The following is a 23,780-nucleotide window of genomic DNA, read 5'->3' as shown; positions in this document are numbered from 1 at the left end:
CTTTTGTGGCTTTATGTAATCTCCGCACATACAACCCAAATCCAGAAGAGCATCTGCTTTGAATGTTTTGCCAGAGTGAATATTTGTCCTGTCAGATAGATGGTGGTGGCGATGGTGAAGATATTTGTTCCCTCTGAGATAAGCTGTACCTGGAATTTCCTCAGTCCTGGTCAAGTGGCTTTCAGGCCACTTCTAAATTTTTAATCTGGCCACTTAAAAATATGTAACCTTTATCAGTCCTGCTGTAAACTGGGTAAGGACCAGTTATTCCTATTCACCTTTGAGGGTGAAGAAAAATCATTTTCTTTCTCATCTCATTATCAATCAACGGGTATAATACATAAGCCTCTTTTGTAGAAGATATTGGATATCTTGCATACATGTGCACACAAATATATATCCAATCTAGATTATTTTTCTAAATTTTGATTACAAATAGTAGTGTTTTTGTGGGGTTTAATTGAACCAACAAGTTCATAGTCAATCAGGGTGGTTAGCTCTTACATCCATCAAGATTTTGCCTTTTGATATATACATTTGTCTCTGCAAATTCTAATGTTTTCTAATGGTTTGATCAAAAAAATCAAAGATTTTTGAAATTGCTTATCATTTGCAAATGGAGTTAGCCAGTTTTTTACACAGCTTTTTTGGGGGGGGGAAGGAGGCCGGGGGGAAGGTCTGATTGTACCCCAGTTATTGAAAATTATTCCCAGGAGCATTTTTGCTGTACTTGGAAGAAACAGATGAATGAAGTGTGTTAATGACTGTGCTGTGCTGTCTTTTCTTGCTGTTATTAATCGTAATCGTCTTTTTCCCCCCTTTTCCTGCTGCCTTTTTCCTTCCTCCCCTTCCCATGTACTTTTTGAATTTATTCAATTGGTCTGTGTTTATTTTTTTCCTGCCTTTTGCTTTTCTTTTATCTCCCACCCTACTCTTGTCTCCCCCTCTTGCTTGCTTGTGTTCCATGTTGCTAGTTTTTATGTTCGCATGCTCATTATCACCCTTTTTTGTACTTCAAATCCCAGCAGCTGTCCAGCCAGGTGCCAGAGCACAGCCCTGTGGTTTATGGGACTGTGGAGAACACTCATCTCGCCGCCAGCACCTCTGTCACTGCAACTAGCGACCCGAAGCAAGGTTTGTTAATGGATATTTTCTCCCTGGTATTTTTAGTCATTTGTCTCCTCTCTCATAAGTCTGACTTTTAATAAGCCTGTAAGCAAGCAGGGTGGCTAGCACCAGAAATAGAAGCTTCTCTTTTGAACCTTTGACAAAGCTGGTCTATTATTTACAGATTCATTGCAATTTGTCAAAGCAGAATTGGGTAAAAACTGTTTCACTAAAATTCATTCTTCCAAAACATTGTTCCAGAGCAGCTGGTAGTGTGAGCCTCCTTTTTCCTCCTCCAAACAATCCTTTCTTCAAAACCAGCAAAATTATTGCCAATAAAATGGTAACTTGGACAGAGGAATTTCTCAAGTACATCATTTAAACATACATTTAGCCACAGAGATATCATTTACCCACCACATCATAATGGTTCCTGTAGAGCTGTTTGTTCATGTCCTGCCAGCATCCTCAGTACATCTATAGAAGATATTAGAGAATTGTTATTGCTTTTGTGCAAATGTGTGAAGTAAAGGCTTGCCAAATTTCACTTTCTACTTAGAGCTATTTTCAAATTGTACAGATGAAAATAGTGTCTTAAAATGATTAAATTTATTTCTTCTTATCTACAAAAATATCAATGCAATTTATAAAATTTGTATTTAAAATAGAAATTATCCTTGGACTTGAGACACTGCATGCAAATTTCTTCCAACAATTAAATTTTACATCCAGTTAGAAACCCTTAAAAACTTGGGTTTATAATGTAAGTGCTGTGCTCTGCAGTATTAAGTGTATTTGTAATATATAGCCCAGGCATTCCAGTTCTCCACATTAATTCATAGCGTTTATGCTTCTACCGACAGCAGTGGGTACTTGAAAATTGAGAAGCACTATCTTTTTCTGTGTGCACTTCCCAAAAGCTTTGTGCCTAAGTAGATTTTTAAAAGTGCATGCTAGAAGAAGAAAAGCTGACCACAAAAGATCTAGAATTGTAACCAGGGAGGCAAAAGAAGCTGGCTTTTAAATTTTCAGAGATACCATACATCCAGGTACTAGCGTGACCACTGGTTGACAGAAGTAAAATGTCCCTGAAAATGTTGCTATTGACAGGCACAGTTTAGATGTTTGTTTTTTCCTCAGTTTAGGTATATTCTGTAAATATAAGTGTAGAGTATTACAATTCTATGTGTAAAGATTCCACATCCTTCCTTTATTAAAAAGTTGTGGACAAATTTAATATGCATGAAACTGACACTTGTTTGTATTGGCCAATCATAGCACAAGCACTCCTTACTACACCTTATTCCTGACCCCCAACATGGCTCCTGCTCCAGATCTGGACCCACTTCCCATCTCTGCAAAAGCACCATAATCCTGATCATCATGCTTGCGAGCTCAGTCTTGGACTTTCTGTGAAAGTACTGATTGGCGATCCCTCAGAGTTTGAGGATGATTGTCTTCCATGAAATGATAGCCAGTTATTGCTGTTGGATCTGCACGTAACTCGTAAGACCAGTCTGGGATCCACAGATCTTTTTCTGGTGAAAGAGGCGGATCTAAATTGTTGAGTTGTGCTGCGGTGCGTTCTTTCCTTCTTTCCCGTTTCTCCATTGGATCTCAAAATGCTGGAATCCTTGCCGCAAGGTCCTCCATTTTAGTCAGTTGACAGCTTGGGTTTCCCATGAGTTTGTGGATGTTGCACTTCTTCATGTTGGCTTTGAAGGTGTCTTTGAAGTGCCTTTTTTCCCCTCCCCATATCTGTTAGCCTTGGCTCAGTTGTGAGAACATGACCTGCTTCAGAAGTCGATTATCTGGCATTTGAAGAATGTCACCAGCCCACTTGAGTTGGTAATGATAATCATAGCTTCAATGCAGGAGTTTTTGGCTTGGGACAAAATGCTGATGTTAGTGCATTGATCATCCCACTTGATTTGGAACATCTTGTGGAGGCCCCGTAGATGGTATCATTCAAGAGCCTTGAGGTGTCTATTGTATGTGACCCAGGTTTTGGCACTGTATAGGAGAGCAGGAATAATGACAGCCTGCTACATGACAAGCTTGGTTTGGTTCTTGAAGTCACAATCTCCAAAGACATTTTCTCAAGTGTCTGAAAGCTGCACTGGCATATTGAATCTCCCTTTTCAATGTTGGCTTTCTGTGACAGATGGCTACTAAGGTAATGGAAGTGCTTGACATTATCCAGGTCTCATTCTTGATCTTGATTGACGGAGCAGGATTGTGGTGGTTCAGAGTCCATTGGTGGAGGTCTTTAGTTTTCTTGGTGTTGAGTGTTAGGCCTAGTTGATTGTAGGCCTCAGAGAAGATGTCAAATGTTTTTTGAAGAACTTCTTCCAAGTGAGTGCACAGGGCACAGTCATTCAGTGAGTGATTTAGTGATAGTCTTTGTCTTGAATGGAAGGCATTTGAGGTTGAAGGGCTTGCCATCCATTCTATATTGAATATCAAGTGCAGAGCTGAGCTTGTCAACAATGAGAAGGAGGGTAACAGCAAGGAAGATGAAGAAGAGTGTTGGAGCAATGACACAGCCTTGCTTGACTCCTGTCTTTAGTACAAAGGGGTCCATTTTTGATCCATTGCTGATATCCATCATGGACATGTTGTAACAGAGGAGTTGGAAAATTGCAAATTTTGGCAGGCATCCTAATTTGAGGAGAATTCTCCACCCAGCCTCACGATTGATGGAATGAAATGCTTTCATGAGATCAATGAAGGCTATGTAGGGAGGTTGATGATGTTCTTGGCACTTTTCCTGAAGTTGGTGAGCAGCGAAGATTGTGTCCTTGGTATCTTGAGATGGTCTGAATCTGCATTGTGATTCTGGGAGGATTTCCTTGGCAAGAGGGAGCAGCCAGCTGAGAATGCTGGCGAGGATCTTTCTGGAGGTGGGCAACAGGGCAATTCCTTGATAGTTTACACAATCTGATTTTTCTGCTTTTTTGGAGATGGTCATGATGATGGAATCCCTGAGGTCAGCTAGGTTTTCTTTTAAATGCCAGATCTTGAGGATTAGGGCATGAAGCTGGCAAGCCAGTTCTTATCCTCCTCCTTTAAAGATTTCAGCAGGGATACTGTCAGGTCCAGATGCCTTATTGTTCTTCATCTATTTGGCTTTCTTTACCTCCATAAGTAGTGGTGGTGGTGGTGTTCTGAGGTCATCCTTAATGGGATGTTGAGGGATTGAGTCAAAGATGCTTTCATCAATATTGGAATCACTATTCAGAAGGTCTTGAAGGTTTCCTTCCATTGTGCATTGACCAATTTGTTGTAAAGTAGTATACCAAAGTGTATGGTAGTTTTGTGTTATGGACAAATGGTGAATGTGATAATCAAACTCATTTCCACTTGTGAGTCATCCAGAATTTGAAAACAACGTTCTTGTCATGAAAGTACAGTACACTAGCCATTACTGAGAACTGTCCCCCCGCACATTTTTTAATGTCTGTATTTCATTTTTAAATCAACAATTTAAAGAATTGATCCAGTAACTAGGAAGTGATTAAAACTAATTAATGATGTCTCAGGCCTTGTCTAAACAGGAACATTTTACCAATTAGACCAGTCTAGTTATACCAATATAACCCTCTGTTTGGACAGTTTTATTGGGTCCAATGTAAGAGTGGCTTTTTTACTTGAATTTAGGAAGGAGATTTAAGCAACATGAACTAAACTGGGGGAAAAAAGCACTCCCATTGGAATATGAGTCTCCACATGAGGGGCTGGTATAACCATCGGTTTAAATTCAAATCTAAGCTTATACTGCCATAACTTTCCTGTGTAGATAAACCCTCAGATTATATACAAAAAAGAAAGACCAACATTAGAACAGATTATGTACAAAAAAGAAAATCCAGTACTTTGAGATATGCTGATGAAAAGTGCTATATCAGAGCACTTAGATATTTATTTATTTAATCTCTTCCTGAAAAAGTACTAAAGAGCTAATTTATTAAAGTACAACAGAGCAATAGGTAAAGAGAGAGAGAAAATATCCATTAAAAATCAAAGGCTAAAGCATCATGAAATAAAATTGAGTTGAAATGATGACACTGGATGACAAAAGTGATAGTACAATGTTACGGTTACATATCTAAACTAGTTTTTAGTAAATTAAAGGGCTGTTCTACAAACAAACCTGTACCAAAGTAACTAAATAGGCTGTAATTCACAACTATTGTTATTTGAGAAGTGTCCTATTTACATCACTGTTACACCAAAGTAAGTGTGACTACACACAGACTTGCATTGAAATAACAAAAGGTCTGTGTTAAAAGTTAACCAATGTCGTTGTTCCATTGCAAGTTTGTGAAGGCCAGACTTAAGTCACTTCCATTGTGCATACCGTATAGACCCAAGCCTCTGGTACTTTGCACCTTCTGTATTCATTTACATCAGTTCTTCTTCAAGTGGTTGTTCATGTCCATTCAAAGTAGGTGTGCGCGCGCCACGTGCACGCCAGCCGGAAGATTTTCCCTAGCAGCATCCGTAGGGTCGGCCTGGGCGCCCCCTGGAGTGGCGCCACCGCGGCGCCCTATAAAGGGGCCCGCCGAGCCTCCACCCCCTCAGTTCCTTCTTACCGCCGGTGACGGCTAGCTGGAACTTCTCTTGCGCATAGCAAGTCGGCAGTGTCCTATCCTTACCATTTAGTGTATAAAGTTGTATTATAGTTAGCTGATTAGTTCTCTGTATATAGTTCTTAGTAGTTGGGGGGTCCCCCCCCCCCGAGTTTTTGTTGCCCACTGGGGCATGCCCGGGTCCCCCGGGTTCAAACTTTGCAAGGATTGCGGGAAATTCATGCCTAAGAGTGACCCGCACTCTGCGTGTTTAAGGTGCCTCGGAGAGAGCCACCAAAAAGGACCGGTGCTCTATCTGTAGAGGCTTCCGCCCGCGAACTCTTAAGGACAGGGCTCAAAGACTTAGAGTCCTCCTGATGGAGGCGGCCCTACAGCCACCCTTGGACCCGGAGCCGGCCGAGGCGGTGCCCAGCACGTCTTCTTCGGTGCGGAGCACCCCGGCACTGGCATCAGGACTTAGGACCCAGCCCAAGTCGTCAAAGACCCGGCACCGGACGGAGTTGGGTCATAGGAAGTCGGCCTCGGTGCGGCACCGCTCGCCTTCGCCGGTGCCTGCCAAGAGGAGGAAGCCTGTGAGGGATAGGTCACCCCACAGGATCCGAGGCCAACGCCATCCGCGACCGGACAGGCTGGGCTTCAGCCCTCAGCGGTTCTGTCGACTCCCGCACCGCAGAGAGGGCAGTCGAGTCCGGACCAGCCTAATTCCCCAGATCTCAGCGGAGACCTACGCCCCCCTTTGACCCCGGAGGCGTTCGAGGCGGCCTCAGGTCTGATGGGACTCTCGGCGCCGGTCCCTCCGCACTGCAGGGAGTTGCCTACGGTGGTCTGTCCCCCGGTGCAGTCTAGGGGCAAACCGGCCATGCTGTCGCCTCCCTCCCTGCACCATGCCACGAGGACGGCACTGGACCAGGCAAGAGGCCCGTCGCCGCCTCTGCACCGCTCTCCATCGGCACTGGGTGCCGCTCCCCCCAGGTCCTCATACTCGGAGACCTCAGACTCAGAGGCAGACTTCTATCGCTCCAGCCGGTCGTGGAGCAGGAGATCGGGGTCGGGGGTGAGCTACCACTGTTACCCACAGTGGCAGCAACAATGGCAGCTGCCATCACAGTGGCCGTTTTGGACTCCCTGGGCCTACCACCAGTTGGTAGGCCAGGCGTTCGGCCCGCGATCAAGATCGGCATCGGTGTCCTCAACCTCGGTGGCCCCAGCGCAGCTGCCTCCTCCTCCACCGTCGCCGAGCAGGGGTGTGCCATTTTCAAGCTCAGCACCCCCTAGCAGGGCAGCGGCACCAGCAGCAGCTTCAGGTCCGGCTCCGCAGGCACCGCATGCTACGCCAAGCCGCTCACTGGCAACCCCGGTACCAGTCGCGGTGCTGCATTTAGACTCAGAACTGGCACCGCAACCACAGTACCGTGTGCCGCAGGACCCTGAGGGACTGCATGCACCGCAGGAAGGGCCGCTCCATGTACTGTCCTCGTCGTCCTCCCCGGACGAAGCGGTCTTGGGCACGGCTGCAGCACCGGCCTTAGAGGACACTCGTATCCTCCAGCAATTGCTCCGCAGAGCGGCGCAGAGCCTCGCAATCCAGGCGGAGGAAATCGAGGTGGACGCAGACCCTGTAGTGGACATCCTGGCTCCCTCAGGGCCATCCAGGGTGGCTCTCCCGCTGATAGTCTATAGCGGATACTCCCGCACCCTATGGCAAACGCCAGCCTCATTGGCCCCTACTGCCAAGAGGTCCAAGCGGCGCTATTTCGTACCCTCAAAGGGGCATGAACACCTGTACACCCCCCACCCCCCCGGACTCCCTGGTAGTGGATGCGGCCAACCAGCGGAAGCATCAGGGGTTTCAGGGGTCAACACCAAAAAGCAGGGACGTGAAAAGACTCGAGCTCTTTGGCAGAAAGGTGTACTCCACAGGGGGCCTCCAACTCCGCATTGCCAACCAACAGGCGGTTGTAAGCCGATATGGTCACAACACGTGTTCGGCCATGTCGAAGTTTGCAGAGCTCCTTCCCCAGGACTCGAGGCCAGAGTTTTCGGCCCTAGTGGAGGAGGGCAAACTGATCTCTCGAGCCTCCCTCCAAGCTGCCTTAGATGCGGCGGATTCAGCCTCGCGCACCCTGGCCACGGGCCTGGTCATGCAGCGGGGAGCCTGGCTCCAGGTCTCGGGCCTGCCCTGTGAGGTCCAGCAGACCATTCAAGACCTCCCCTTCGAGGGGCAGCTCCTGTTTTCGGAGAAAATGGACAAATGTCTGCACAGCTTAAAGGACTCAAGGGCCACGCTTCGCTCGCTAGGCCTGCATACCCCTGCAACCCAGCGCAGACAGTTTAGGCCACAGACGGCCCCCCACCCATACCAGCCACAGACTCGCCAGGAGCCGGGGCGCAGGCCTGGCAGAAATGGCAGGAGGCGTCACCAACACCACCCCTCCGGCCAGGCGTCGGGTCAGTCGAGGCCATCATCAGGGCCTAGACCCCCTATTTGATGGTACGGTCGAGAGAGACCTACCAATCGAGACTCTGGATTCTTCCACCCCTACCTTTGGGTCACGTCTGTCCCCCTTCTACCGTGCCTGGTCCCGCATCACGTCAGACAAATGGGTGCTCCGCACGGTAGAGAGGGGATATTCTATCCAGTTCTCCTCCTGTCCGCCCCACCAACCCCCTTCCCCGTCCCTCTTCAGGGACCCATCTCACAAGCATCTTCTAACTCAAGAAGTGCAGTCCCTCACGCAGGCGGGGGCAGTGGAGGAAGTTCCTCGGGAGCTCAGGGGCAAAGGCTTCTACTCCCGATATTTCCTCATACCGAAGGCGAAAGGGGGCCTAAGGCCCATCCTAGACCTGCGGCGGCTGAACAACTTTGTACGAAAACTCAAGTTCTGCATGGTCTCCCTGTCCTCGATCATTCCCTCCCTGGATCCAGGAGATTGGTATGCCGCCCTCGACTTAAAGGATGCCTATTTGCACATTGCCATAATTCCCCGACACCATCAGTACCTCAGGTTCGTCGTGGCCGGTGCCCATCTGCAGTTCACGGTGCTCCCGTTCGGCCTGTCGGCCGCTCCCAGGGTCTTCACGAAGTGCATGGCAGTCGTGGCCGCCTCCCTGCGCAGGCGGGGCATCCAGGTATTCCCCTACCTGGACGACTGGCTCATAAAAGGTCGCTCCAAGGAGCAGGTAGAGACACAGGTGTCGTTCATCAGGCAGACCTTTCTCGATCTCGGCCTCCTCTTCAATGAAGCCAAGTCCACCCTGTCTCCAAACACAACGATTAGAGTTCATAGGAGCTGTTCTGGACTCCACTCACGCCAAAGCGTATCTGCCGGACTCCAGGTTCCATGCAATTTCCGAGCTTATCCTGGGTCTGCACCGTGCCTCGGTAACCACAGAGCGAGTGTGCCTCTGGCTGTTGGGCCACATGGCGGCATGGACCTATGTGGTGGCCCACACCAGACTCCGGCTCCGCCCGCTACAGTCCTGGTTAGCGACAGTTTACCACCCGGCCAGGGACCCCCTGGACTTGGTGGTGTCCATTCCCAGTTTGGTGCTAAGCTCGCTGCGGTGGTGGCTCGACCCACGGGAAGTATGCATGGGTGTCCCCTTTGCTGCCCCGCAGCCCTCCCTCTCCCTGGTGATGGACGCTTCGGATTGAGGTTGGGGAGCGCACCTGGGTCACCTCAGGACGCAGGGCTTGTGGTCGCCGGAGGACCTCGAGTTGCATATCAATGTCAGGGAGCTGAGGGCGGTCTGCCTGGCTTGTTTGACCTTCCGGTCCCACCTTGGCCGTCCCAATCCCCTTTGTCCTAGACTATTTGCTTCTCCTAAGACATCTGGGCTTCTCCCTTTCCTCCATTCACGTTCACTTGGTGGCTATATCCGCCTTCCATCCCGGGGAAGGGGGTGCCTCAGTGTTTGCGAACCCGCTGGTTGGGCGTTTCCTTAAGGGTATGGACAGGCTCTTCCCACATGTTCGTCCGCCGACCCCTGCCTGGGACCTGAATCTGGTCCTCTTCATCCTCTCAGGGCCTCCCTTTGAGCTTCTGGCTTCGTGCTCCCTGCTATACCTGTCATACAAGACCACCTTCCTGGTGGCAATCGCCTTGGCCAGAAGGGTGTCAGAGCTTCGGGCGTTAACATCTGAGCCCCCGTACACACTGTCTTCTACAAGGACAAAGTCCAACTTAGACCTCACCCGGCCTTTCTATCTAAGGTCGTATCCCAGTTCCACATGGGCCAAGATATATTTCTCCCGGTGTTTTATCCGAAACCACACTCCTCCAGCGAGGAGCGGAGGCTACATTCCCTGGATGTCCGCCGGGCCTTGGCTTTTTAAATAGAGCGTACCAAGCCTTTCAGACGCTTGGCTCAGCTCTTCGTTGCAGTGGCAGAGAGGATGAAGGGTCTCCCGGTCTCCTCTCAGTGAATCTCTTCGTGGATTGTGACCTGCATCCAGGAATGCTACCATATAGCTAAGACCCCTGTCCCTCCGGTCATGGCCCACTCCACTAGGGCGCAGGCCTCCTCTGCGGCATTCTTGGCTCAGGTCCCGACTCAGGAGATTTGTAGAGCGGCCACGTGGTCCTCCATCCACACATTTTCGGCTCACTACGACATCACACACCAGGCGAGGGATGACGCAGCCTTCGGTCGTGCAGTGCTCCAGTCAGCAGTGATCTCCGACCTCTCCTCCTAAGGTGAGGCTTGTGAGTCACCTACTTTGAATGGACATGAACAACCACTCGAAGAAGAAAAAATGGTTACCCACCTTTTAGTAACTATTGTTCTTCGAGATGTGTTGTTCATGTCCATTCCAACACCCACCCCCCTACCCCTCTTTCGGAGAGCCGGCAAGAAGGAACTGAGGGGGTGGAGGGTTGGCGGGCCCCTTTATAGGGCGCCGCGGTGGCACCACTCCAGGGGGCGCCTGGGCCGACCCTATGGATGCTACTAGGGAAAATCTTCCGGCTGGCGTGCACGCGGCGCACGCACACCTACTTTGAATGGACATGAACAACACATCTTGAAGAACAACAGTTACTAAAAGGTGGGTAACCATTTTTTCACAGTTGGTGTATCATAGAATCATAGAATCTCAGGGTTGGAAGGGACCTCAGGAGGTCATTTAGTCCAACCCCCTGCTCAAAGCAGGACCAAACCCAACTAAATCATCCCAGCCAGGGCTTTGTCAAGCCTGACCTTAAAAACCTCTAAGGAAGGAGATTCCACCACCTCCCTAGGTAACCCATTCCAGTTCTTCACCACCCTACTAGTGAAAAAGTTTTTCCTAATATCCTACCTAAACCTCCCCCTCTGCAACTTGAGACCATTACTCCTTGTTCTGTCATCTTCTACCACTGAGAACAGTCTAGATCCATCCTCTTTGGAACCCCCTTTCAGGTAGTTGATATCAAATCCCCCCTCATTCTTCTGTTCTGCAGACTAAACAATCCCAGTTCCCTCTGCCTCTCTTCATACGTCCTGTGCTCCAGCCCCCTAATCATTTTTGTTGCCCTCCGCTGGACTCTCTCCAATTTATCCACATCCTTCTTGTAGTGTGGGGCCCAAAACTGGACACAGTACTCCAAATGAGGCCTCACCAGTGCTGAGTAGAGGGGAATGATCACATCCCTCGATCTGCTGGAAATGCCCCTACTTATACAACCCAAAATGCCATTAGCCTTCTTGGCAACAAGGGCACACTGTTGACTCATATTCAGCTTTTCGTCCACCGTAACCCCTAGGTCCCTTTCTGCAGAACTGCTGCCCAGCCATTCGGTCCCTAGTCTGTAGCAGTGCATGGGATTCTTCCGTCCTAAGTGCAGGACTCTGCACTTGTCCTTGTTGAACCTCATCATATTTCTTTTGGCCCAATCCTCTAATTTGTCTAGGTCCCTCTGTATCCTGTCCCTACCCTCCAGCGTATCAACCACTCCTCCCAGTTTAGTGTCCTCTGCAAACTTGCTAAGTGTGCAGTCCACACCATCCTCCAGATTGTTAATGATCTGTAAACCACTACCATTCTGATTTAGTAAGGTTGTATGCCTTAAAGCAATGGAGAATCGGACCATATATTTAATAGCCTAATTGGGAATCAGAAATACTATATGTGTGAGACAGGGCACACTTACCTCTCGTGAGTGCCTCCTGTCAGTTGGGTGCGAACCTGCACTCTTTCTCTGCTCGTGGTACTCCCTGTCTTTTGCCCTCCTCAGCCGGGTCTTCAGTGGCTCAGCCTTCTGGCTAAGTCACACAAAGTCTAAAATGAATGAAGCCCTTCTGGGGTAACAAAGGTCCAAAAAAGGACTGTCACTGTGCCCTTGTTGGTATCTGCAGCCCTGTCTCTGGATTCAATTCTCGGCCCTTTCTGGGCTAGCTTTATGTCTGTCCCTGCCCCCAAGGGCTTTCTCCGTGGCGCCTCTTTGGCTTTAACAGTTCTCTGGTGCCCTTTTAAGTCCTGCCCTTCACTTGGGCCCCTAAACAAGCCTTATCCCCTCCTCAGGGCTTAGGCCACTTCCTCAGTGGCTGATGGCAGGGGACCCAGGGTCATCCACTATTGTGTCCCAACTCAGGGTCCCTATAAACAGCAGCCATGTTCTGCTTCTCTTTAATAGTTGCTGCTGCCTTCCCTGGGCTGCTTCCCACTTGGTCCCATCACCTTCTTTGGTTCTCTGTCCTGTGCTTGAGCAGGGTCTTTCTTACCTGGAGAATTCCTCTGTCTTCCAATCCTTCCTTCCCCTTCCCCTTCTGGTCCTGGCCGGCAACTAGCCTGTTTAGGCCCTGCAGTTCCTTTTAACTGAATCTGCTGGGCTGATTGGCTGCTTCCCTGCAGCCTTTTTTGGCAGGCCTGAAGGGCCCACCCTTTACTGCTCCTTTTGTGGGACGGGTGTAGTAGGACCATGAGACCTCCAGGAGGAGGTCTCAAAGGGCCCAGGACACCCCGTCACAATGTGTAATGTAGGTGAGTTGATGTCTCTTCTGTGGATCTTATTTATTGTATTCTGACATTTTTTGTGTTTAAAAATCTAACTTTAACATTGGGGTTGGGAGTGATTTGCATTTAAGGTTCTTGGGTTTTTTCCCTTTTATTTAAAAAAAGTAGAGAAATAAATTCAGCTATCTGTGTGTTAACATTAAAATAATCTCAATCAGACTTTAAAGCTCACATTTCATTGTCGGTAAATAAGCCTTTGTATGACTGAACTAATTTTTTGGAAGACTGCATTCTTACGGCACAAGCAAATCACAACTTGCATTGTTTGCCCTAGAAATTCATATTAGTCCATATACACCAGGTCTGGTCACTGATGCCTGAAAGTGGGACAAACTCCCTAGTGAAAACAGGAGTTACATCCCAGCATAACCTTAAGAAAGGCAGTGCCCAATGAACTCAGCAATTTCGTGGCTGTGGACTTAGATAACTGTTGCCTTACAGTTGAGCCCCAGAATCCAAGCTTTTATTATTTTTTATAAGTAAGTTTCTAGACTGCCTGATTGTGAAGAAAACCTTCTAAACATGAACTGAGGGAAAGAGGGGTGGCTTGTCCACACTATGGAGGCTCCAGTGGCATAAGTAGGGTGCTGTGGCTATACCACTGTAACCCTGTATTTTAGATGCTACACCAACAGAAAAACCCCTTCTGTCAGTGTAGCAACTCCACCTCCCCAAGCAACGGTAGCTAGGTCGATGGAAGAAATACTCCTGGGGGAATTCTGTGCCATTGCACGCGCACACAATTCATGTGCCACACACATTTTTATTTTTTTCCCCCGCAGAAAATAACTTGTCAGAAAGTTGCTGCAGTTCCACCTTTTTGCCCACCAGAGGGCGCTGTGGCACTAGAACAGAGCATCTGCTCCCAGCCAGCCCCAGCTACCCTAGGGAAGAGAAAGAGCCTGCAGTGCCTTCTTCACAGCACCTGTTGGGCCAGTTCAGGAGACAGACAGCGTGGGGCTGCTGGGGGGGGGGTGTCACAGACAGGGCTTCATAAGGGCAAATGCAGGAGGACACACTGGGGCGGGGACTGAATGGGAGTGGAGGCGAGGGCCACATAGGGGAAGGGGGTTGGCTGAGTGGGGGCACAGGAACACATAGGGATGAGGGGAGGGGGATAGCTGAGGGGATGCAGGGACATGGGGAGGGGGTGCAGGACTACATGGCAGAAGGGGGATGACTGAATGGGGGGCACAGAGACACATGGAGGGTGCAGGGACACATGGGGATGAGGGGAGGGGGCTGGCTGAGCGGGTGGAGGGACACATGGGGACATAAGGTGCAAAACCAGATGGGGGTGCAGGGACACATGGGGACAAGGGTAGATGTGCCTGACTGAATGAGAGAGCCTAGGGGTCAACCACTGTCTGCATGGGGGAAGCTCCCTAACACTCCCACCCTGCCCCGCCAAAAAGCCTGTTCCATACTTTTCCCACCTATACCCATCAACTCTCCAAGTTCACACCCAGGGTCCTTCTCAGCAATTACTTCCCTCTCCCTCAGCTCCTCTGATACCCCTGACTCCCGCAAGCCTTTGTATTGCTTTTGAGGAGTGCGGGAAATACAGTTCTATATTGTAGTTTAAATTAATTATTACTGTAGGAGGTACAGACTTACCCCTGTGGCGCCTCCTGCTGGTGACTTCTGGGAATTAGCTCGTTCCAGCTCCAGAGCGCCCTCTGCAGGCCAGTGATCCGCCTTACCTGTGGCCCCATGTCCCTCCCAGGACCCCAGTGCCCCGTTTACCTAGGCTGCTGCCCCCTGGCAGTAACCCCTCACAGCCTCAGGGTCTCCCCCTCCCAGGGGAACCTCCACCCACTATCCCCACTTCACCTCAGTGTTCGGCTGCTGCCAGTCCCCATCTAGCCCCCCGCTTACTGGGGTGGACTCCAGTGTAAGCCACTCATCATAGGGTTCAGACCTGCTGCCTCTGCCTACCCATGGGCTGCCCCCTGCAACCCAGTACCTAAAGGGCCTTACCAGGCCTTCAGCCTGGGGCTTTCCTAGGCCGGAGCTCCCTGGCTCCATAGGCCTTTCCCCAGCCCTGCTCCACTCTGGGTTCCCATCTTAGCACCTTGCAGCCAGGCCCTTCTCCCTCTACAGGCAAAGGGAAAGTGCTTGGGCCTCTGGCTCACAGCCTTTTATAGGGGCCAGCTGGGTCTGATTGGGGCATGGCCCCAGCTGAGCCTACTTTCCTCCAATCAGCCCAGGCTTCTTGCCCCAGCCACAGCCTCTCCTGGGCTGTTTCAAGCCCCGCAGGGCAGGAGCAGATAATTACTCCTCTACAATTACTCAGAGTTCTGTATTAATATGCCTAGTAAGGCATCTATTTGTTTAAAAAAAAAATTCCTGAATCTTTTTTGTTGTCTATATTGTTACAGACATACTTGCTCACAAGTATTTTGAAATAAATTACCCAAATAATTGAAACTGGTGTGATTATATTGTGTTATTTTGACAAATAAAATATGCCGAATTGTGCAGAATTTTAAAATGTGCTTAAAATTTTTAATTTTTGGTGCAGAATTCCCCTAGAAATAAAGAATGCTTCTGTTGACGTAACCATGTCTACACCAGGGACTGGGTCGGCATAGCTGTATCACTCAGGTGTTCCCTGAGTGACTTGAGTATCTGTGTCAGTCTACTTTTTAAGTGTAGACTAGGCCAGAGTGTAAACTAATGCAGTGATGTCTGCCTGAGTAGGAGGCAGCCTGAAACAATAACTCTGAAAGGTGTGAATTTCTCCATTCATCTCAATATCATAATTATTAACATTGTAAACAATGTCACTAGTGAACATGTTCACATCCAGCTACTGTGCTTATCTCACAAACTCTCCCACAGCTCCTCAGAGCCACAAGGTCTAAAGTGCTCGCTACCCAATTGCACAAATCTTCTTCCCTTTGACAACATTGGTCATACAATTATGAAGTTCAGTACAAAATTCTGCAGCATATGGAAACATTGGCATCAGTGTAAAATAAATGAAATGTTATATTAAATTAAGTAACAGAAGGGATAATGTAGTGCTTGAATTATTTATTTTTATTTTAATTCTGTAAGAACCTCCTTTTTAACTTTCTCGGAAGCTGCTGTGGAATCTTCAGTCTAATGCACTGGAATGCTGCAGAATACAGGCAGGATATTGCTGCAGAATTTAGGTCAAGTTTGTCACAGAGTACACAGGGCTGTGGCTATGACTCTCTCACAAAAGCTATAATTGGGAATGGAATCAGAACTGCCAAATTTCAGCCAAAGTTTGGAGAGATTCTGCAGGTTCAGAGTGGGTTTTTGTAAACCTCCGCTTAAGATTTTTCAAAATCTTCTCCATGTTCATTTTTTAAATATATAGCAGGTTTTAGGGTAATGGATTGGAGAAAAAAAGCAGAAAACAGTTCCCATATATTGTGTCACGACTATCAGTATGTGCAAAATCAGCATCAGCGCTGCACTGGAAATGTTCATATCAGACCAAATGATGGGAAAATGTCAGTGCTATCTGTAGACTAGGTTCAGATAAACATTCTGAAGTATAGATGAATATCTGAACCCACTGAGATCTCATTCATCCAGGCCACCCTGTAGATATCATCACCACAACCACTATTGTCCCCAACAACCCAGCTCCCTTCTATTGTTTTCTTGGTGGGACAGCTGGTGACTTATTTCCCCTTTCTAATGTCTTAATGGAGGAGTAAGCAGGCCTCTGCTCTGATGAAGTCTTCAGAGTACTTTAATCTCCTCTGTCCCCCTGTTTTCCTCTACCTGAAGTTCAGATCTTCCCCCATTGCCTCCACTTCATCCCCAGAGTTCCCCCTCCTTTTCCTCTAGTTTTCCCAATCTCTGTGTAGGAAAATGTATCAGTAAGAGTACCACTTCTTCAAGAGATGTCCCTGTGGGTGCTCCACTTCAGTCAAGGTGCGCCCCAGCGCTTTTGATTGGAGATTTCTACAGCAGTACCCCTATGGGCTGTGCACACACTGTGCCTGCCTCAGGCTGTCAGTGTTTGAATAGCACGAGCACAGCCCGGGCTCTTCAGTTCCTTCTCTACCGTTCTCGGCTAGAGACTGAGGTCAGCAGTGCTCTTTGAGATTAGCTAGTTCATTTGTTTCTCATTTTAGTTAGGTGGTTTTTAGTCATTAGAGTTACTATTTAGATAACCCAAATAAACAAATTTGAAGTCTTGGTTGAGGGTATAGAAAACCTTGCATCTTCTCCAGTGCCAACTCTAACCAACCATTTCTTTGGACACCGTTTGCGTCTGTTCCTGGTCAACTGGAAAACCATCGCTACAGACAGATGGGCCCTGGAAATTATCAGATCGGGTTATCTCATCCCCTTCCTCTCCTTACCTCCTACCCACCCTCCCACCCCATCCCACTTCAGGGACCCCTCTTATGAACAGTTGCTCTGTCAGGAGGTACAACACCTCATACATCTTGGAGCAATAGAGGAGGTACCCCCTCAACACAGAGGGAAAGGCTTTTACTCCCACTACTTCTTGACAGAAAAGAAAAATAGCAGTTGGTGCCCTATCCTCGATCTTCGATGTTCGAACAAGTTTGTCAAGAAACAGAAATTCCATATGGTTACTCTTCCAATGCTAATTCCGATGCTGGAGCAGGGAGATTGGTTTTCAACCCTCGACCTCCAAGATGCATATTTCCATGTCTCTATCCACCCTGCCAATCAACGTTTCCTCAGGTTTGCTGTGAGAGCGCAACACTACCAATACAGAGTCTTCTCATTTGTCCTCTCCACCACACCACGTGTCTTCTCCAAGGTGCTAGCAGTTGTAATAGCACATCTCAGGAAAAAAGGAATCCTCATATTTCCTTACCTGGATGATTGTCTCCTCAAGTCTCCCACTCAGTTAGAAGCGAACCACACAACTCTTGCAATCCTTCACTGCTTCCGCACCTTGGGCCTGCAAGTAAACAAAACCAAATCTACCTTACAACCTACCCAACAAATCGACTTCATCAGCGCCCACCTCGATTCCACCACTGGTCTTGCATCTCTCCCCCAGGACAGATTCCACACAATGGGCAACCTTATTACCCAGATACATGCCAGCCCACAGACTACAATCCAAGACTCTGTACAGCTCTTAGGACATATGGCTGCTTGCACATTTGTGGTTGCAAATGCTCGCCTGTACATGCGATGCCTTCAGGGTTGGCTAGCCATGGTATACAAACCAAACAAGCACAGGCTAAACAAGATACTAACTATGCCCCAGAAAGTCAAGGACTCACTTCTGTGGTGGACCTCTCCCATCAACCTCTGCACCAGGATTCCCTTCTGACAAGATCCCCCTTCAATTACCATCACCACAGATGCATCCCTCACAGGATGGGGAGCACACATTGGCCACCTCACCACTCAGGGTCTCTGGGCCGCTTCGGAAACCAAGCTTCACATAAATTTGCTAGAGCTCAGGGCCATACGCAGTGCCTGCCTCTATCTCCTTCCCATCATCCAAAACCGCTGAATTCGAATCATGACCGACAATATCGCGTGCATGTTTTATGTCAACAGACGGGGGAAGCCCGATCACACTCCCTCTGCACAGAGGCGGTAAAACTTTGGAACTGGTGCCTTCAACACAATATCCATATCTCCACCTCATATCTGCAAGGTTCTCAGAATACCACCACAGACGAGCTCACCCGATCGTTCCCCATACAGCACAACTGGGAACTGAACGACATCATTCTTTCCAACATTTTCCAGCCTTGGGGTTATCCCCAACTGGATCTATTTGCCATAGCAACAAACAAAAAATAACCTGACATTCTGCTCCAGAGCAGGCCTGGGGAAACACTCATAGGGAGACGCCTTTATGCTCCCATGTACCGAAACGCTCATGTATGTGTTCCCACCAATGCCTCTATTGCACAGAGTAATTTAAAAGATATGAACAGACAGAGCCAACATCATTCTCATAGACCCAGCATGGCCCAGATAACCGTGATACTCCTTCCTCCTGCGAATGTCAGTCAAGCCACCCATTCCCTTCCCCCCACTCAGCAACCTCCTATCACAATGCTGGGGACAACTATTTCACCCCAACATACAACATCTCCACCTGAGGGCCTGGCTGATCAATGGTTCTCTCTTGCGGAGTTAACATGTTTGGACCAAGTGTGCACTGTCTTGCTACACAGCAGAACACACAACATGCACACTACCTACCTGCATAAATGGAAATGGTTCACATCTTGGTTCGCTGACAAACACACCTCTCCAGTTTCTACTTCACTCCCACTGATACTGGATTACCTGTTACACCTTAAAACATCAGGCCTGTCTATGGCTCATTCAAGATCCACCTCGCGGTAATCACCGCCTTCCACCATAAGATAGACAACATTACGGTCTTTGCCCGTCCAATCACCAAAAGGTTCCTGAAGGGTAACCAGACATTATACCCAGACATGAAACCTCCTGCTTCACCTTGGGATTTACACCTAGTCCTCAGAGCCCTGATGGATAAACCCTTTGAACCGATGGCTACCTACTTCCTTCTCCACCTATCCATGAAGACCACCTTCCTCATAGCAATCATGTCTACCAGACAGATAAGAGAAATGGGGGCGTTTATGGCAGATCCTCCGTATACCATGTTCTTCTGTGATAAGGTCACACTCTGCATTCATCCAAAGTTCTTACCTAAGATACACTCTTCCTTTCACCACTATGAACCTATACACCTCCCAACATTTTTTCCAAAACCTCACACTAACGCCTTTGAAACAACAATGCACGCTCTTGATGTTCACAGAGCATTATCCTTTTACCTGGATAGAACAAAACCGTTTAGAAAAAAAAACAGACTTTTTGTCTCTACTACTCAGCGCTCACAGGGAAATGCTATCTCTACACAGAGACTTTCCAAATAGATTGCTTACTGCATACAACTTTGTTACCAATTCAGGCAAATACAATCTCCTACATCAATTAGGACACACTCTACCAGAGCTGTCTCCACCTCCACGGCCTTTCTCCGTAATGTCCCACTGTCTGACATGCAAATCAGCTACCTGGTCATCGACCCTTACCTTCGCTAATCACTACGCTCTTATCCACACTTCAGCGTCCGACACCAGACTGGGTAGAGATGTCTTGTCAACAACCATCTTGCCTCATCCAAAGTCCCAACCATCCTAAGGGATACTGCTTTTCAGTCACCTGAAGTGGAGCACCCACAGGGACATCTCTCTCTCTCTCTCTCGAAGAGGAGGTTACCCACCCTGTGCAGTAACTGATGTTCTTTGAGATGAGTGTCCCTGTGGGTGCTCCACTACCCGCCCTCCTCCCCTTTACTTCGGAATTCATAACGCACTCCATTGTAGAAAAGGAACTGAGGACCCGGGCTGGGACGCACCTTGACCTGAAGTGGAGCACCCACAGGGACACTCATCTCGAAGAATGCATGCATCCGACGAAGGGGTATTCACCCACGAAAGCTCATGCTCCAAAACGTCTGTTAGTCTATAAGGTGCCACAAGACTCTTTGCTGCTTCATCTCGAAGAATGTCAATTACTGCATGGGGTGAGTAACCTCCTCTTCTTCTTTGAGTGATGGTACCTACTGTATTCCATTGAGGGTTATACACATGCACCATGCATCTAGAGCTGGAGCTTTTGAAAGTAGTAGTGTCTGTTGGTCTGTGCATGTGTCCTTGTTCCACGCCCTCAGTTCCTTCTCACTGCCGCATGGTCTGAGTCAGGGCCTCTTCTGTTCTCTCATCTCTTATGACACATTTTTTTACAATACAGGAAAAAGACTGTTTATTCTTGTATATAGTTAGTATTTTGTTGGGTTTTGTAGTTGTTTTAGTGTTGTTAGTAGTTTTTAGCATTTTAAGGACTTTGGGATGCTGTTTTGCCGGTTTCCCATTTCCCACTCCCCATGGCACCCACGCTTGGGTACTGGATTATGGCAAAGACACCGTGATTCAAGATCTGTGCTTCCTGCCCTCACTCGTTCTCGGTGAGCGACAAGCACCAACGCTGCCTTTACTGCTTGGGGGAAGCCCAGTCGCATCCAGGTGCAGTATCTGCCTCTCCTTCCCAGCCTGCACCCAAAAAGGCCGGGCTTTCTGCCTCAAGAATCACCTCATGGAAGTTGTTGTGATGCTGCAGTCAGATCCAGGCTGTGGAACCCCTCCTGTACATCAGCCTGAGGAGTCAAGGAGTGTGCCTCATACCATGGAGCTCCAGTCTGGTTCCACTGATATCAGTGCTACAAGCCCCATGCTGGGGCCTCACCATGAGGCAAGGAAGCATGTGCATAAGCATGGCAATAAGTCTGCCTCAAGACCCAAGAAGGACACTTCACCCTTTACGAGTTCCAGCCACGGGGAAGCGGCACATTCCAAGGGTCACAAGCACGAGAAGTTGCATAGAACACTGGACCCACTGGTTATGGTTACTGAGCCGCATACCCCTTCTGAATTGGTACCAACGTAGTCATGGAAATCATCGGTTCTGAGGCAGTCTGCTGTTCCAGGCCGGATTCCAACTCTGGAAGGCATGCCGCTGACACCAGGAAGCTTCAAGTCTGCACCTAGACCTCTTGAACTGTTTGCCCTGGATGAGGTGAGGACTCCACGTTTCCTGGTGCATTCACTTCCTAAGGGAGCCCCCTCCACTGCTTTGACTTTCCACCATTTGGTCGTGTTCCAGAGTGCTCCCCTATGATGTGCTCGGTTCTGCTGGCTCCCCTGTTCAAACAAGGATCTGACTTCTAGGTGTCAGAGGACTCAGACGGAACACACAGTCCACCTCTCCCGTACTGTTGGCATGAATATCCAAAGGCTACACTGGTAATATCCTCCCTTTCCTCAACACAGGAGACATTGCTACCTTGCCCACCACAGCAACTGCCTGGTTGGCCATACTGGAGGTCTTGGCCCCCATATCTGCCTTTGGAATCTTCCTGATCCGCCTGAGAGGAGTCCCCCATCTCGCCACTCCAACCTTCATCAAGTAGACAGTTGGAACCGGGGTTGGAGAATGCACTGGTTAGCCTGACTTCAGTGGTACCACCGGATCTGGAGTGGTTCCCCTTGTTGTCTCCAGATGAGGTGGTGTCGTCGACGCCTTCCTCCCCACCAGACAACTACGGCTAGTTCCAGGAACTGTTTTGGAGTGTGGCGATGCCCTCCACCTTCCACTGGAGGAGGTGCAGGACAGCCAACATCAGTTACTTGATATTCTGCATGCATCAGTACCTGCCAGAGTGATGCTACCGATCAAGGATGCTATTCTCCAGCTGGCCTGCACTGTCTGGCATACTCCAGCCACTTGCACACCCACCCTGAAGGGGGCAGAGAAAATATACTATGTACCTGCAAAGGAGTCTGAGTTTGTTTTCTCACCGTCCCACCCAATTTCCTAGTTATTCAGACTGCTAATGAACAAGCCAGGCAGCAGCATCTGTGTTCCACTCCAATAGAGAAGGATGGTAAGAGATTGGACCTTCTAGGTCATAAGGTCGTTTCTTCAGCCAGCCTTCAGTTTCAGATATCTAATTACCTGGCATAACTAGCAAAATATGACTCTCTGAATTATGGCCAATTAGCAAACTTTGTGAAGAAGCTTCTTCAGCAGGATTATGACCACTTCCAGGAAGGCAAACTGGTTGCCAAGATGATGCTCCAGGCCTCAGTAGATTCGGCAGACATATCTTTGTGTCTAGTTGCATTCTTCTGGTTTCCCCAGGGAGATACAGGACATAGTTGAGGACCTCCCTTTCAATAAATCTCACCTCTTCAACCAGAAGATTGATGATTCCCTGCACAACTTCAAGGACTCTAGAGCCACTCTGCGATTGCTGGGTATTTCTACACCAGCATCCAAGCACAAATGCCCACCTCCTGCACAACAGTACAGCGCTCCTCAATTCTTCCATCAGCAACCCTGTGAGCATCCTCATAAACGTCAGAAGACCCAAGAGTCCTGCTCACCTGGTTCATCAGCACAGTCTATGATACCACACACTCAATCTTCATATAAGCAATATTTCTGAGTGCATTTACACACTGCAACCCACCTCCTCTGGGGGCTATCACGCACTTTTTCTACCATTCTGGAGAGCAATAACAATGGACAAGTGGGTCCTGGATGTCATTCAACTTGGCTATACAATTGAGTTCACGACACTACCTCATTCACATCCCCCATCCCAATCCCACCTCTCAGACCACTCTCACAACAGTATCCTCACCCTAGAGGTGGGCTTCCTCCTGCAGAGGGGAGCAATATAGTCTGTTCCCATGGCCATTCAAGGCACAGGATTCTATTCCACCTATTTCCTGGTACCCAAGAAAAAAGGGAGGATGAGGACCAGTTCTAGATCTCTGTCATCTCAACCACTTCATATGCAAGCCAATGACCATATGGTCATTCTCGCAGCCATCATATTTTTGCTAGAAAATGGCACGTGATTTACAGCTCTTGTTATGCAAGATGCTTCCTTGCACATAGATATCCACCAGACCCACAGACGGTTCTTGAGATTTACAGTGGGCCCTTGTCACTTCCAGTAGAGTTCTACCATTTGGTTTCACCATTGTTCCTTGGATTCCAAAAAAAGAAAGCAAGAAAAACAAATACAAATGCTTACAAGATCATTGGGTTCCCAGAAAAGATAGGCAGAGCTTTGTAAATTTTATAGAGGAAGTTGCAGATTCAGTGTCCAATCATATATCTGTTAAGTTCACATCTTGTATTACTCTCCATCCTTCCTTTTAGATTGATTAGGTCTGTCTTAGCCTCTATATTTTTATAGGGTCTAATTAAATTCAGTTTTGCACGTTATAGTCCAGGTTCTCAGAGACACTAAAGCTACTATTGTTGTTATAAGTTCTCAAAATTACTTGTGTTACTTGTGTTTAAAAAAAAAAAAAGTTTTTCTGAATCCTAACCACTCCCCAGATCTGAGATGTTGCAGCTATTCCCCTCTTCCTGCAATTACCAGAGGCAATTCTGCCTTTACACCAGATTCTTTGCTTTCACATGTGCAGAGCAGGTCAGCTCTCCCACCTCATCCATTAACAATCCTAGAACTTATTTAG

At 48.3% G+C, this 23,780-nt stretch overlaps 1 protein-coding gene across 13 annotated transcripts in view; it reads left to right on the top strand.

The window, feature by feature from the left end:
- Positions 1–23,780, top strand: part of EIF4G3 (eukaryotic translation initiation factor 4 gamma 3) — a 466,091-nt gene that overhangs the window by 299,241 nt on the left and 143,070 nt on the right. For 9 of the 13 annotated variants that reach the window (XM_039509520.1, XM_039509518.1, XM_039509524.1 and 6 more), the window contains one exon: positions 1,026–1,134. In XM_039509520.1, the coding sequence (XP_039365454.1) occupies positions 1,026–1,134 (109 nt within the window). The remainder of the gene's footprint in view (positions 1–1,025; positions 1,135–23,780) is intronic. The other 4 variants (XM_039509526.1, XM_039509519.1, XM_039509525.1 and 1 more) reach the window with 1 other exon arrangement.

The sequence above is a fragment of the Mauremys reevesii genome, linkage group 21 (assembly GCF_016161935.1).
Source record: "Mauremys reevesii isolate NIE-2019 linkage group 21, ASM1616193v1, whole genome shotgun sequence".
Taxonomy (NCBI): Eukaryota; Metazoa; Chordata; order Testudines; family Geoemydidae; genus Mauremys; species Mauremys reevesii.
The sequence above is the reverse complement of the archived record's forward strand: the minus strand, read 5'-3'. Positions and strand labels throughout refer to the sequence as shown.